The sequence below is a fragment of the Sarcophilus harrisii genome, chromosome 5, assembly GCF_902635505.1.
Source record: "Sarcophilus harrisii chromosome 5, mSarHar1.11, whole genome shotgun sequence".
In the NCBI taxonomy this organism is placed as follows: domain Eukaryota; kingdom Metazoa; phylum Chordata; class Mammalia; order Dasyuromorphia; family Dasyuridae; genus Sarcophilus; species Sarcophilus harrisii.
Window position 1 is genome coordinate 237085062 of NC_045430.1, and position 15620 is coordinate 237100681.

The 15620-nt window shown below is 34.2% G+C and overlaps 1 protein-coding gene across 2 annotated transcripts in view; it reads left to right on the forward strand.

The window, feature by feature from the left end:
- The window catches only part of TRDMT1 (tRNA aspartic acid methyltransferase 1), a 60653-nt gene extending 46682 nt beyond the window's left edge, over positions 1-13971 (forward strand). For both annotated transcript variants that reach the window (XM_031939913.1, XM_031939912.1), the window contains exons 3-11: positions 1010-1086; positions 1604-1675; positions 2187-2252; positions 4644-4713; positions 6051-6134; positions 7140-7489; positions 9165-9222; positions 11111-11240; positions 13327-13971. In XM_031939913.1, coding sequence (XP_031795773.1) covers positions 1049-1086; positions 1604-1675; positions 2187-2252; positions 4644-4713; positions 6051-6134; positions 7140-7489; positions 9165-9222; positions 11111-11240; positions 13327-13427 — 969 coding nt within the window. In that variant the 5' untranslated portion in view covers positions 1010-1048 and the 3' untranslated portion in view covers positions 13428-13971. The remainder of the gene's footprint in view (positions 1-1009; positions 1087-1603; positions 1676-2186; positions 2253-4643; positions 4714-6050; positions 6135-7139; positions 7490-9164; positions 9223-11110; positions 11241-13326) is intronic.
- Positions 13972-15620: the final 1649 nt, after the last annotated feature.

A 15620-nucleotide genomic window follows, 5' to 3' on the forward strand; every position in this document is an offset into this window, starting at 1 on the left:
ATATGTCAAATTTTCCATTAAGTTGTTGTCTTTTTGTCAGGAATACCTAAAAGCCTTTCAAGTCATTAAATGCTCTTCCCCATAGACACACAAACCCTCCCCCCTCCATTCAAGATTAGAAACTGCAGAATTCTTCATAGTTCTTTTATACTATTGCTGCTGCTCATTGGATAAACAGAGCAACCTGGTTTCTTCTGCATTCTCTCCTCAGTCTGGTTCCTTTCTCATCTTTAAGATGTTTTTAAGGCTGGCTTTGAAGGATGGTCTCATATGGATCACATGTGGATCAGTGGAAAGAGTTGAAAGTGTTTAATCTGAAGAAGAAAAGACTTGGAGATGGAGGGTGGGCAGGAGAGCATCCTGCGGCTGATGAGACTGCTGACCAGAGATAGACAGGATCCTGGAGGCTCCAGGACTCACATCTGAGCTCAGGAGCTCACACACAGTATTGTGCTGAATTCCCATTTTTTGTAAATGCATTTTGAAATCTAAAATGCATTTTCAAAGTTAAGCACTCATTTCAAATAATTATAGAACAAGCTCTCTCCACTTCTAGTTCCACCACATAGAAAGAGCTAAAGCAAAAAGGAAGGGGGAGGGGCAGAGGGAGTGCAGGAGCGGGAGGCAGGAGACCATGATTCCGGTGGAAGTTCTGCTGATGCCATCTTTGGTGGCTTTGTGCCTCTGACACCTGATCCCTCAGATATGGAGAATGTCACCTGTTCTGTGTTTCTCATGGGATTCTTTTGTTGTTGTTGTTTTGATGAGGCAGACTTGTCTAGGGTCATACAGCAAGTAAATGTTAAATGTCTTAGGTCCTATTTTAACTCAGGTTCTCCTGACTCTAGGACCGATGCTCTAACCATTGTGCCATCTAGCTGCCTCTCATGGAATTCTTAAGATGATCTGGGCATAGGAAAGTACTTGGGAAAATATAAAGTCCTAAATAAAGGTAACTTATTCCTTCCCTCCTTTGTTTAAATCCTGTCTATTCTTCTAAATTATCTAGGGAATTACGCTACAAGAATTTAATCAGCTGTCTTTCAATATGATTTTAATGAGCCCTCCATGTCAGCCATTTACAAGGTAGGTATATAAATAGTTTTCTACTGGGGAAGATACTTGTGAAGAATTTGTAAAGGATAACACATTTTACTTTTTGTCAATATAATTCATTATATTCATAAGCCTTTATTATTATGTAATCTGACCCACTATGTTCTAATGTTTATCCATTTTTATAACTATTGCTTGATGACTTTTTCTTAAGTAGCTCACCTTCATAGGTAATATGATTTATTGTAGAATAGCCTGCATAATTAAGAGCCTGGATATAGTGTAAATTCCATTACAAAGCTCAATTGTAAAACAGTTGTTGAGAATGCAGAATATGTTTTTCAATAGAAACATTGCTCTGACAGGTGGTTGGATTTTCAGTGCAAACCACAAAATCCTGTTTGACTCATATTTCAGTCCTTTTGAATATTAAAGAATTTGAACAGGAGAAGCACACTAATTTCTTTCTGAACAACAGAGTTAGTCATGATTTTCAGAATAATTTGTGATCTGGGTTTTTTTCATGCTTGTCTCTTTATTCCTCTAGAATTGGCCTACAGGGAGATGTGACTGATCCAAGGACAAAGAGTTTCCTTCATATTCTTCGTATTCTCCCAAGGTATAGCCTTAAATTTCTTCAGAGTCCTATATGAAGCATGAAAATTTGCACTTGGGATAAATGGGATACTTGTTTTCACTTTATCCAGATACCACAGACTGTTCTTGCTATAGATTTAACTTGGGAGCTAAAAGGTATCTTAAACTTAGCTCACCTTGTTCAACTCTCTACAGATTTATGAGACCCAGAGAAGTTAAATATTAAAAACAATTGTGACACGGTGAGTTAGAGGCAGAGCCAAGATTAGAACTCATGTCTCTGTCTCTCAGTATATTGTGTTTTATAATTATATTATCTAAAAAGAATTTGCTTTAAGTTTACTTCTGACGTGATAATTTGGCTGAGCCCTATTTATCTTCACAAGGTACATGAATAATGTACCTTTTTGAAGCATTAGTAATGAACTCATTTTACTTTGTGAATGAGTTGAAAAATGCTTTTCCTAAATAATAGTGTGGATTTTGTTCTTTTCTTGTAATCTAATTTACAGAAAAAAATTTTTTTCTTACAGGCTACAAAAATTACCAAAATATATCCTTTTAGAAAATGTTAAAGGATTTGAAGTGTCTTCTGCCAGGTAAAATATATTTGTCTTGATTGCATTTAAAAGCCAGTTGTTCTTGCAACAGAAGATACTGAAATGGCCACTTCAGAAATAAGTACATTCAGATACTGACATATAATATTTATGTAGGTATAAAATAGAACCATAGTTCTTTTAATAAAAACATTAAATTTTTGTGATGTGCCTACTGATTTTTTTTTCATTTTCATTTTGGACTAGTTCATACAATATTGTTTTACTCAACATATTTCAAATAATATAATTAATTCCCTGTAACCAAACTCTACTGTCACATTGTGAAATTAAAGCTATAATGCTTAATATTCAATAAAGACAGTGTAACTAGATGACCAGCCTGACAGTGGGGGGATCATTTGGATCCATTTCCTGCCTCTGACACATATTGGCTTATGAATAAGACACTTAACATTTCAGTGTCTTAGACACCTCCCTAAAATTTTAAGTTACAGCTGAACTGTCAGATGCATCACTGAAGAAAATTTCTACATTGGAGAGCTTCTCAGCACCAAAGAAATCATTGATCTGGATTCCCCCCCCCAAAAAAAAAAATTCAGGTTACATGATAGAACCGTTAAACTCTTTTGAAATACAAAATTTAATTTAACAAATTTAACAGCTAAAGTGAAAATAATTAGGTACTCATAAATATAAAGAAAAATATAGTAGCTGTCCATTTTTGTGGAAAGCCGTTAAAAGTCTAAATTTCATTCATTTAAGAGGCACTTTTCCACATAAACAAGTTATTTATTTTTTGGTGTTCCATGGTGCCTAAAATAGTGTAATAAATAAAATAGGTCCTTAGAAAATATTTGTTGATTTTTATTACATGGTAACTAATCTTTAGAATACTAATCTATCTCTGCTATATATTAGCAAAATGATCACTTAACTCATCTGAAACTTATTTCTTCATATATACATTAATAGCAATTTGCTGTGTTTGTAAGTACATTAATTTTGCCAGAACCATGGAGCTATTTTTAAAATTTGGTATTAATAAACAATGATTTAAGTGCTACTAGATGCCAAGTACTGTGCTAAATACTGAGGCTGCAAAGAGGGAGGTAGCCTCTACACCTAAAAGGTCTTACAAATTCTATTGGGGACATGTCTAAGTATGTGCGACATAGATATATTTTTTACTAGACCTTTGAATTTATTGGTATGGAGAACTCCTGTGAAATGTTTCCTCTGATTTTCCAACTAGGTTCATGGATCCTTATTTCATCATCAACTCTGATGGAAGCTGTTTAAAAAAATTCCATACAAAACTTCAAAATATAAATGAATGTTGTTTCTGTACCCATTATAATCACCTGTGCATTGTTATTGAATTAGTTTAGTGATTTAGCATAAACCAATAAGAAGTCAGGTTTTTTTGATCATTTGATTGATTATAAGCAGTGTTCAGTGGTTATCTAGACCATCTGAGCCCAGTGTACATAGCCAGCCCAGAGTGTTAAGCAGGTGTGTTGGCTGTATTTGCTTTATTACAATGTTTTCCTTTGTGCAGTGCCAGGGATTGCTTCACAGCATCCAGTAGCACACTGTGCAGAGAAATCCTGATTACCCACCTTAATTATTCATCTCCTCGAAGAACTCATGTGTTTATATTGCTATAATTTTATTACATTATAATATGCTAATAATATATTATAATTATATATAAATTATATAATTTTATTTATTAAATAAATAATATTTATTATTCTCAGAGTGCCCTTCTCTGAGCCTACCTTCTAGCTTGGTGGTGACCTTGGGTTCTTGGTAGTTCTTCCATTGAAAGACTAGACCTGGACAGTTCAGCAAGTTTAGAAATGCTTTCATTTTGAGCTTAGTCACAGACTCCATGTCTGTCATTTGAGAATCCAGCCTAGTGAGGTTTACATGGCTGTAAACTTGGCAAGAGAGTGATTGATGAAGGGTCATACAGCTAGGAACCATTAAGTGTCCGAGGCGGGATTTGAAGTTGAATTCTCCTGACTCCAGCTCTTATGCTACATCTACTGCACCATCTAGTTACCCCTACACAGAGGCTCTTCAAGATCATTTATTGAGTCATAGAAGGATCCAAATCTTGTTGGTGGAGATCCTACCCACTCTGGTGAAATCAAGTTTCACTGAATTGTAAAAGAACTTTGAAGTTGAGCATAGCATTGGAAAAGAGTATAACAATGGACTACCTCTAAAGTCACAAAACAACTCTACCTCGAATATTTAACTGAGTTTTTTAGAGCTTCCATGGAAATACAATTTTTAAAAAAATGAGTTTTAAAGAACTTTCATGGAAATGCAATTTAAATAAAGTTATTTTTTAATATGAGTTCTACAGATGTATTTGTAATTGCATAATGAAATTACTTTTAAAAACATTTTTTCCAGAGACCTTTTTGTTCAAACACTAGAAAACTGTGGCTTTAAATACCAAGAGTTTCTATTATCTCCAACATCTGTAAGTAACAAATTATAGAGACCTATATATTTGATAGCTTGAAGGCTTTTGTTTCAAGAATTTGATTCAGTCAATAGAATTTCTGTTTCATAGATGAGTTTTGTTAGATACCTTTTGACCTTTTTAGTGGAACACACATATAGTCTTCTCCATTTATATCTTTTCACATTCTTCTATGTATTTTATGTATACATTTGTAAACATTGTATGTAAACACGTTTTTATAAGAAATAAGTTTTCTTTTTGGTAATTTATGTTGCATTCATTCAATCACAAACAATAAGTTTGTTTAATTGTTTAAATACCTAAAACATTTAAAGCACATGTAATATTTCTTTTTTACTCTATCTGGGATATAGGAGTTATGGTTTTAAACTATGGTTTAATTGCATGATTCCAAAATTGAATTTTGAAATCTTTATCATATTTTAAAATAATTCAAAAATATGTGAAATTGATCATATCAAATTTAATATTAGGTCATGGCTTTATAATCTAAAAAACCTAAAACTTCCTACTTTGGAATTAAGGCAATTTTTGATAGACCCCGGATTCCCCCCCCCCCCCCCAATATGCCATTAGTGTCTATTTTATCTTTTGCCTTGGTTCTTTATTTGTTTTTCCTACCCATGTTTTTCACATTATGGAAATTAAAAAGAGATACATTTAAAAAGCACTAATTCCTAGAGCTAGATATAAAATTTGAAAATGAGTGATGTTAAATTTCAAAAAGTATTTTATAATGTCTTCATATTTGGCTACCTTTAAATTTCTACAATACAGTCACAGTTTTTTGAATAAGATGGATTAATAAATGAAAAACCAAACATTGGCATAAGTAGACAATTTATAGCTGAAAGGTACTATAGAGATAGTATAGTCCTAATATATTTGAATTTCATTTACTTAAACTGAAAAAATATCAGTATTTGAATATGACTTTACTTAGATAGGCAGCTCTAAGACTAAGTTGCAGAAAAGAAGCCCAGTGGCATTAATAAAGGGAAATATCTGTTTCTTTATTTGATAGTTCTCTATGTTAATGAAGCCATTGGTTCAATCCCTGCCCTGATTCTTACTTACATATTTTCCTAATATTTAACTACAATGAAAATGTTGGGTGCAATCCTCACTTCCATCAATTGAATATAAAAGCAAGAATTTAGAAGGTCAGAAAAATTATGTTTGCAAACAATAGCCACTTCTACTGCTACAAAAAGGAAAATATGCATAGGAGACTGTTTAAAAAACCTACTAATTATAGTTATTGTGATGCAGCTTTTTAATTGAAATTGAAATTTGATTTTATGTGACTAATTCATGTTGTTTGTTTGTAGCTTGGTATCCCAAATTCTAGACTACGTTACTTTCTTATTGCAAAACTTCAGTCAGAACCATTACCTTTTCAAGTTCCTGGTCAGGTAGTATCACGTTTTGTTTTTTCCTGTTCGTTCATTTTTAAAGTATTTTATATTTAATCAAATTAGTCATATGGACACCTCTGATCTTCTTCCTCTTCTTCATGGTTATACTCTCTGTTATTTTCTGTGATGTCTTAGCTGGCTAAACCAGATGATTAAACTCAGATGACTGGTAACAACGAGTATGATACTAATTAGGACCTACAACTTATAGTGCAATAGTATAGTTTTTATCATAGTGCTTTCCAGGTGAGAGATGAGATGGCCAAATTGGGTCTGTGAAACTGCAAACCTCTACCACCAAGGAGAATTCAAAGCATATGTCCAATAGAGTAATCTTATTTCCTATGTGAAAGATAGCTTTTTTTATCCCATATGTCATGATAGTATATCATTTGTCAAGTATAGAGTATAGGGTCAACTCTGTGAGTAAAACATAGAAAAATATCTTAGCCAAAGTATTTTTTTGATTCTTTGTTGAAAGTATTATGTTGTATTAGAAGAGTACTTGTATTTTTTTTTTAAATAAATGAACCTTTATAAAATGATCCAGATTTTGCAGAAATAATTGAGCGGTTTGGAAGTTGTATGTCCTAAGGGAGCTACATGCAATAAATACCCACTGGGTGTAAAAAAGACTTTTCTTCTTTCCATTACTGTTTTTCCTTTGTGCATGGAAGTGATCCAGTTCTTTTTTAATGAAACCTTAGGTTCAAAACCCATTTTCAATAAGTTGCTATTCTGCCAAGTAACTCCTGCTAAACTTTGCTTGACAGCTTCTGTTTACTGAGAGACAGAGCGCAATATCCTCCTCTCCTACGTTATCTGATGACATATTAAAATGGATGATAGATTGTTTCTTGAGGCCTATGATGTCACTTTTTCAGTATTTAATTTTTTTAAGGCAAACCTTTTAGTGACCAGAGTCTTTATTAATTCATTGGACAGCAATAGTGAATTTCTCTTTTCTTTTTAAAATGTTTGCATCTTTTTACTTCCTATTAGATATTGGTTGAATTTCCCACAGTTGAATCTGCAAATGCACAAAGGCACACGATTATAGTAGATGTGATGAAAAACAGTCTAGAGAACAAAATGGAACCAAACCCTCCCTCTGATGGCAACCCCCCATGTTGTGGGAAAGAGACATTCCTTTTCAAACTGGAAACTGCAGAAGAAATAAAGAGAAAACTTCAGCAGGACAGTGATCTCTCTGTTCAGATGTTAAAAGATTTCCTTGAGGATGACGATGATATGAGTCAGTACTTTTTGCCACCAAAGGCCTTGTTACGCTATGCTCTTCTGTTAGACATTGTTCGGCCCACTTGCAGGCGATCGACGTGCTTTACAAAAGGGTAAGCTTTAGAAAGACTCCATTGATGGGCAAAAATATCTCTATCTTTATTCACCAGAGCCCCTTTAATTACCCTTCAAAAAGTGTCATATTTTGGAAATGTTTCTGTTAGAATTAATTTTCTCTAATTGCTTGCTTTTTGGCCCAGTAGAACATGAGTGAAAATTTCTTTTGGCAGAACATTATGTGCACAACCCACAAAAGTGCTTATAAAGGACAATGCCATTTGTTCGGTGACCTTCAGAGGATCTTAATTACTCATGGCAGAAACGAGATTTCTATAGATGGTTGAATGACTAAATTCCTTAACTCCGTTCTTTTCATTGTGCCTTGAAGTTACAAAGAATTATATCTGTTAGATCCATGCACTGTTAAAATGAAACCTTCCCAATCACATTATTTTTAATAAATGTGAACAGAGATAGAATTAAAAGGACTTGCTCTGTAGTTGTATATGGGACTGAAGACAGGGAAAGAGTCAAAGAGATCTCTGAGAATGGTGACATTAGGTGATAGAGCCAACAGACTTGATGGGTTGTGGTCACAGATTCATTCCATGCCATCACTTCTGTGGCAGGGACATAGTTTGGCAGTCTGCTTTATGACCTAAATACTGTATAATGAGCTGAATGCAGGCGTGTGCTTAAAATAGCTTGCACAGGTTTACAATAGCTGATTGTTAAATTTTCATTGTAAGTATTTACACCTCAAAATTTTGCAGACACTACAAATTAGGGCTTGATTTATTGTCCTTTTGTTTATTTAGACCTAAGAAAGAGATGGAGAAAATGTTAATAATGTAGATTAAACTTAAAAGTATGACATATATATATATATATATATATATATATATATATATATATATACTACCCTACCCCCAGAGAACTGGTTGTTAAATATTAACCACCACATTCCTGGCTAAACTCTCCTAGCTCTGTTGTTTCTCTCTGGTAAAATGTACTCTTCTTGAGAGCAAAAGTTATCTTTTTCTGTCTGTAGAGCTCTTAGCCCAGTGCTTTGCATATAGTAGGTGCTTAATTAATGAATGTCATGAAGATGACAAATTTTATTTGTTACAAAGATGAAAGTAAGTTTATCTTAACAAGTCATTTTTTGTTTCAGTAAGACTTATACTGACTGTCATTATTTGGGTAGCTCTTAATGAATGTTATGGAATATGTGGATCTTTTAAAATGGTGGTAGATATTTAAAATATAATAAAGTGTGGCTATTAAAACAGCTCTGAAAGAATGATAGTGTTGAGAAAGTTTGGACAGAAGGAGGGTCCATGCATTTTTCCCTTTTGCTTTGATTTGGGAGCGGAGGAGCAGAGGTAGGGAGGTGTTCATCTGGATGGTGCAGAAGAAAGAGAGAACTATGAATCTGGAATCAAGAAGACCTGAGTTCAAATGTGGCTTCGCACACTGAGGTAGCTATTTGACCCCAGGCAAGTCACTTAATCCCTTCTTGCCTGGGTTCATCATCTATAAAATGGGAACACACTGGAGAAGGAAATGGCAGACCAAGAATCAGAACAAAAATTGAATGCACAATAGCATAATTTTTTTACTCTTAAGATTATTTTATGTATTCATAGGTAGAAATTTATCACCCATCAGTTCTGAAGTGAGTTGTTTACATTCACACACATCTGAAATAATTTCCTTTTTTTTTAGCTATGGAACCTATGTAGAAGGGACTGGATCTGTCTTGCAAACTGCTGAGGATATACAGGTAATCTACAGTAACATTTTCAAATTTAATTTAAATCTTTAAACACACTAAATCATAAAGTTTTAAAAATTGTCTTCCCTACTTTTAGAGGTATTTAGTGGCATTAATTTACATGTCACTATATAATCTTGAGAGGCACTGTGGCAGAGAAGTGAAAGGACTTGTCTTGGAAACAGGAAGAATCTAGTCCCCGTCTCTGACACATACTGATCCTCCTATCCCCTTCATCCTCTGACAACTTCCTAAAACTGTCAAGTACTTGTGAATTCCCAATTTTGGTCAGGAGAGATTGTTCCCTACACCAAGAAAATCATCTTCTGGATGGGAAAAAATACTATCTTATATATATAAAAATATTAAATGTTGGTGTTTTTGTTCTTTAAAATGTGGGGTTCTTTTTCCAAAACACAGCCAGGTGATAAAAGTTCAGATCTTTTATTGTGTCCTTCAATATAGCCCGGTTAGCTTAGGCCTATCTCTCTGCTTGGCTCCAAGAGCTCTTGCAGCTTTGTCCTTGGTTTCTGCCTCTGCTTTCTTCAGCCTCCAGCCAGCACCAAGTAGAAGATGCAATGCAGTCTCTCTTGCCTCAAAGATAGGGCTTGTGGGCTTCCTCCCAGAGTGCTCCTCTCCGACCCCAGTCAGTGTTCCCAAGAAAACTCTCCAGCTCTAAGAGCTTCCTGTATATATATGATCTCCCAAAGGTTAACTTCGCCTTCTGGAGAGAGAGGGATTCTGAGTTACCTCCCAGAGTGCCCTAAGGGAGGTGTGAATTTGGATACCTCATACTAAGCCTGAAATCTCCCAAATGCGAACTCCATTGAGTATTTAGATACTTATGAGCTCTCTAAAGGTGTGAACACAAGCATTGTTTCCATCAGTTGTACTTAGTACCTTGTTTCAAGTTCTGGCCCAATCATATTGAACCAGGCTAAATTAGATAATTATTGTCTCTATCAACTCCAATGGCTTAACACTTTGTAAAGATTCCAACAATTAAGTAGTATAGAATCTTTTAAATTTAGTGCTGTTGAGTTTAAGAATGTGGCTAGTTATTTTTATGATTTCATCAAAATCTTTTTATTACCCCCCCCCCCACCTCCAAATTGTCTCCATTTGTGAATATTCTGCCCAGATCTCATGCTTCTACTGATATTACACTGGAGCTTCATGCATACTTTGGGTCTGTGTTATAAGGACTACTTTCAAGGGAAATCCATTTTTTAACAAGATTCCTTTAGGACTTCAGCCCTAAATTTTAATGAATGGAATTGAAATTGGACCTATCTTATACTGAATTGTACTCTAAATAGTGTAATAATAGCAAGGTTTCAGTGCATTCTTCTCTGCCCTGTTAAAATCTTACTATTAACATAAATTCATTGTCCCTAAAAATGTCTCGAGCTGTTTCTAGATCTGATGAGTGAAGTTTATTTAATTTAAAGTTTTGTTTAAGTTGTTTGTCCCTTGAAGAGGTTAGCATTAGTGAGATGGGTCATAGACAGTACAAGCAGCCATTTCTGCCCCCTGGCTGTGGGAGGCTGATAGGGGCTGCTGAGGCTTTCCCATGGCAGGGTCCTGGACTCTTTTCTGATGCCCTTTTATCTTGTGGTTGGCAAGAGATTGAATTCTGCGGTGGAGCATTTGACATAGCTGATAATTACAGTAGAAAAATGTCCTGGCTTCTTCAACACTGTGATTTGCTTTGTTCTTTGTTTCTGATGGCAATAATGTGTTTTTGACTCAGGGGTACTAAACATTTTGCTCAAAGTGGGAGACTTTGTAATCTTACTGATAATAGAAGATGTGTCTGTATTTTTCTACAATATTATAGGGCAACACTTCCTAAAAGCAATTAAATATAACTTTATTATATCTGATGTGCTTACAGATTGAAAATGTGTATACATCTCTTGAAACATTGTCAGAAGAAGAGAAGCTTATGAAGTTATCGATGCTTAAACTGCGATATTTTACCCCTAGAGAAATAGCAAATCTTCATGGATTTCCTCCAGAGTTTGGTAAGTAAAATGCAGGTAATCTTTGATTTAAATATGCCAAGTTATCCATCTGCAATACCCGAATTGCTTCAGCCTTTCCTTAATTCCTCCCAAACTGGGGGACACTAGGTAGTGAAGAGAATAGACATTTGCATTCATGACTTTTATAGATAAAATTTCTATTCTCAACCTTGCTTTTGGATTTTAATTGCTTGCATAAAAGAAATAGGGCTTTTTGATAGCTATAAGATTTAGAAGTACATACTGTAGTTATTTAAATTGCATTTTAAAATGTATATTTCATACACACACACCTTATATATACACATATATAATATATACATATATATGTATATATATACATATATATATAGAGAGAGAGAGAGAGAGAGAGAGAGAGAGAGAGAGAGAGAGAGTGTGTGTGTGTGTGTGTGTGTGTGTGTGTTCGTTCGAGAGAGTTTTCACCAAAGATCTGCTTCAGGGTCTCCTTCTAGTGCAAAGATGATCATGGGTTCTCAAAGGTGGAGGTTTTATCAAATTAGAAAAGTTTAAGAATAGTAGGCTTAGTAATGGACCATGTGGCTCTTGTTTGGTAACCAGTATAGCTTAATTCAGGAGAAATCCATCATTCCATTGGCTTCATTATGATGAATTTGTGGACATAAAAACTCTCAATTGTAGAGGGGCTGTGATCTGTGTTAGTGGAAGGAGTAACCCTGCCCATAAAATTACATATCACTGAAATTTTGATAGATTTGATAAGATGAGAGCTGTGAAGTAACTGATGAACAAACACTATTATTATTTTTATACTCATAGATCACCCTGTTGACCACTAATCAGAATTTGATATGTGTTTTGATGGATTTGTACAAATAGTAACGTACTGTTTCTCTTGGTTCTCTTTGTGACCAGGGAATTTTCTGAAATATTTGGACTACATTTTGGGGTTTTGGAATTTTGAGTGGAGCTAGCTATATACTTTTTTTTTCTTATTTTTAATGTTTTAGTTTTTATTTATATCCAGTGTTATGTATCTTATGACTCAAGTCTTATTGTAACAAAAGGTTATCTCTTGGAATGATTAAAATCAGTCATGTTTATAAAATGGTGGTTACTTTGAATTAAATTATAATTGAGATTAGATAAGTTCTTTATTTTTGAAAAACAGGTTGAATGATTATGCTGCAATTAAAGTAATTACAGAGTATATACTTTATCACACTGATCTTTCTTTAAGTCATTTTATTTTCCGTATTAGACCCTGAATTGTTGACATAGCAACATATGTGTGACCAGAATTGACTCTTGATACTTTTAGATGAATACCATATTGTTCTTGATATTCGGTAACTTCATTGAACATTAATTCATATACTTAATTAGCCATTCATTGAGTGGCTGCTATTATAATATATGTCCAAAAGGTAATCCCAATATTACATTAAACTATGGGAGTAATCATCTGTCTATGGGCCTTACTGAAAGAGGACATTGTTGGGAAAGAGTTAAGATTGAAATTGTGTTTGGCAGTGAAAACAAGACTTTGAGTGTATGCAAGTAGGATTTAGGGGGAATTGTGTTAAAGAAAAAAGTTGCAAAATATGAATAAGGTAAAGAGGCAGCACCTTGTGGGAGCAGAGCAATCATCACTCCAATTCTTTGCTCCTCTTTCATCATCTCAGTGATTGGCCAACAGTAAATGACTTTGCACAGTCCTCTCTCACTTAAATCCAATTCATTTGCAAGTCATGGCTTCTGCTTCCTGATGTTCTGGTTCCCTTTGAGAAAGGACAAACAGTAACCTTTTTTCATCTCTAGGTATGACATGAATTGCATGATCAGAGATCTCATTTGTTAAGTTTCATTAAGTCATTTGTGTAATTTTGCTCCCCCCCCCCGACATTTTATAAAGAATAGATCCTTTGTGTCTGAAATTCAATCTTACAAATATTTGTACTCTGATATCTCTCTCTCTCTCTCTCTCTTTCTCCCTCTCTCTTTCCGTCTCTCTCCCTCTCTGTTTCTCTCTTCCCCTTCTTTTTTCCCTCCCTTCCACTCCCCCTCTTTGTCTCCGGCTCTGTTCTCTGTCTCTTTCTCTTTCTAGGATTTCCTGAGAAGCTAACGATGAAACAGTGCTACCGTCTACTTGGAAACAGTCTTAATGTACATGTAGTGTCCAAACTCATCAGAACATTGCTTGGGTAATTGTGATGTACTTCAGGATGATGGTAATGATGTTCCTTCTTTTCAGAAGATAATCATGACATTTTTAATTTTAAAATTATTTTGAACAGATTCAACCGCATAGTTAAATTTCTTTTGAAAAAAATTTGAAACTAAGTTATTATTCATTGTAAAAATGAAATTATCAATTTAATTTAGAAATCATTTATTTAAGTACTTGCTATAATCAAAGTTCTTGGCTAGATACTGAATTTCACTTTAAACTTCTTATAACTATCCTATTTTATAATATAAAGATCATTATTTCTCACACTGAATGTAAAGAATATATGAGAAATTAGGATATGCAAAAGATAAATATATTCTAAAAATGTTTTCCCTTGAGTAAATGAATTAAGATACAGATATCATACAATGACCTTCACACATTTAGGTGCATTGATGTATTCTGATAAAAAGACTTTTATTCATCAGATTATGTGGGAAGATCTTTCTAAAATGTGTTTAACAATGTAGTTAATAAATTGCCTATTTTTGTATATTAAATAAAGATGAATTATTTTAATGTGTATTGTAATTTTTTTTTTTGTTTCCTGAAGTATTAACTTTATTTAAAAAAAAAATTGTGTCAAATGTTTCCTTTACAACTTAGTGATTTTTCAACTGCTGGTATTCTGATTTCCCTCCCTACCCCTCTGCTGAAATTGTTTTTCAAAATTTGCCAATAAAGAATCATCATACACCAAAACAAGCACTGAATTTGAGTCAAAAAATTTGGGTTCCACCCCTGATTCTGCTCTCAATACCAGACAATCCCATTCTTTTTCTCTCCAAGCATCTTGACATTGTCTTGCATTCTTCTTTCCTTTTGCTCAGTCCCTGACAGAAGCAGCTTCTTTGGCAAGACCAATCCATGCACATGTTTTCTTGCTTCCATCCTCAGTAGTTAAGTAAGTGTTAGACTAGATCTCCAAGACTCATATTAGTAGTAAAACCTATGATCCAGTCATGACATCTATTAACTTTTTTTTTTTAAGTCTTTATCTATTTTAACATATGGCTGCTTTTCTCATTATTGATTGCCTTTTGAAATTAGCTAGTCTCTCTTCCCTTAGTTTTAAGACATTACATACTCTTGGTTCTCTTATTTCCTTAGCTATTCCTCTTTATCCTTTGCTGTCTAGTCATCCTTTTCCCAATTTCTGTTCCTCAAATTGAGTATTTCCCAATGTTCTGTCTTTGCCTATCTTCTATACATTCTCTTCTTTTGCCATCCTGTTTCCAGTGTCAATTATTACCATAATTCACATGACTCCCAGATCCATAGCCTTGATTTCCTAAGCTCCAAACTATTTACCAAATCTTTAGCTAAATGCTATCTCTAACTAGTCATCTCACTAGCACCTCAGAGTCAACATATCTAAAGCCAAAGTTCTCAATCCTCCAAAACCTGTCCCTTCTTTTTGTTTTATGATTTCCATACTACCATTTGATCTCCAAATGTAAAATTTTAGTTTTATCCGACTCTTTCTCACTTAACTTTTTTTATCCAAGACCTGTCAATTCCATGTTGGCAATATCGTTTTAAAAATGTATTTATTTATTTAAAACTTAAGTACCAAATAGAAAAGAAAGACAAAATAGAGAAAGAAAAAGTAATGTATGCATCTACGTTCCTTCTCCAACTCATTTCTGATGTGAGTAGGATTTCAAAACTATGAGCCCTCCTCCCCCATCTAATTCCTCTGGGTTGATTCTTGCTCTTGCATCTCATTCATATAGCATAATTAGTATTTTTACTTTTTCCTACACAGTTTTGCTTTTTAGAATCAGATCATACTCAGCTCTGCCTCAGGCTTTCTTTTGGACCACCCAATTATTAATAACAATCTTAGATATATGGTTTACATTTCCACATATAAAACATAGTTTGTCCCTATTGAATCCCAGTTATCTTTCACTTGTTCCCATCTCTCTATCTCTAGTCTAATTCTCTCTTCTGGGCTATTGCCATTTCCACCTAACTGGCCTTCTGATCTCCAAGCTATTTTTCATATTGCCTCCAAACTATATATAGGAAATTATATTCCTATAATATAGATAAGCTATTTGCTTAAAAACCTTTACTGGTTTCTACTTGGCTAACAAAGTTCAAGACCTTTTGCCCGTCATTCAAGGCCTACCCCAGTCTGATGCCTCCTGGCCATTCCAGCC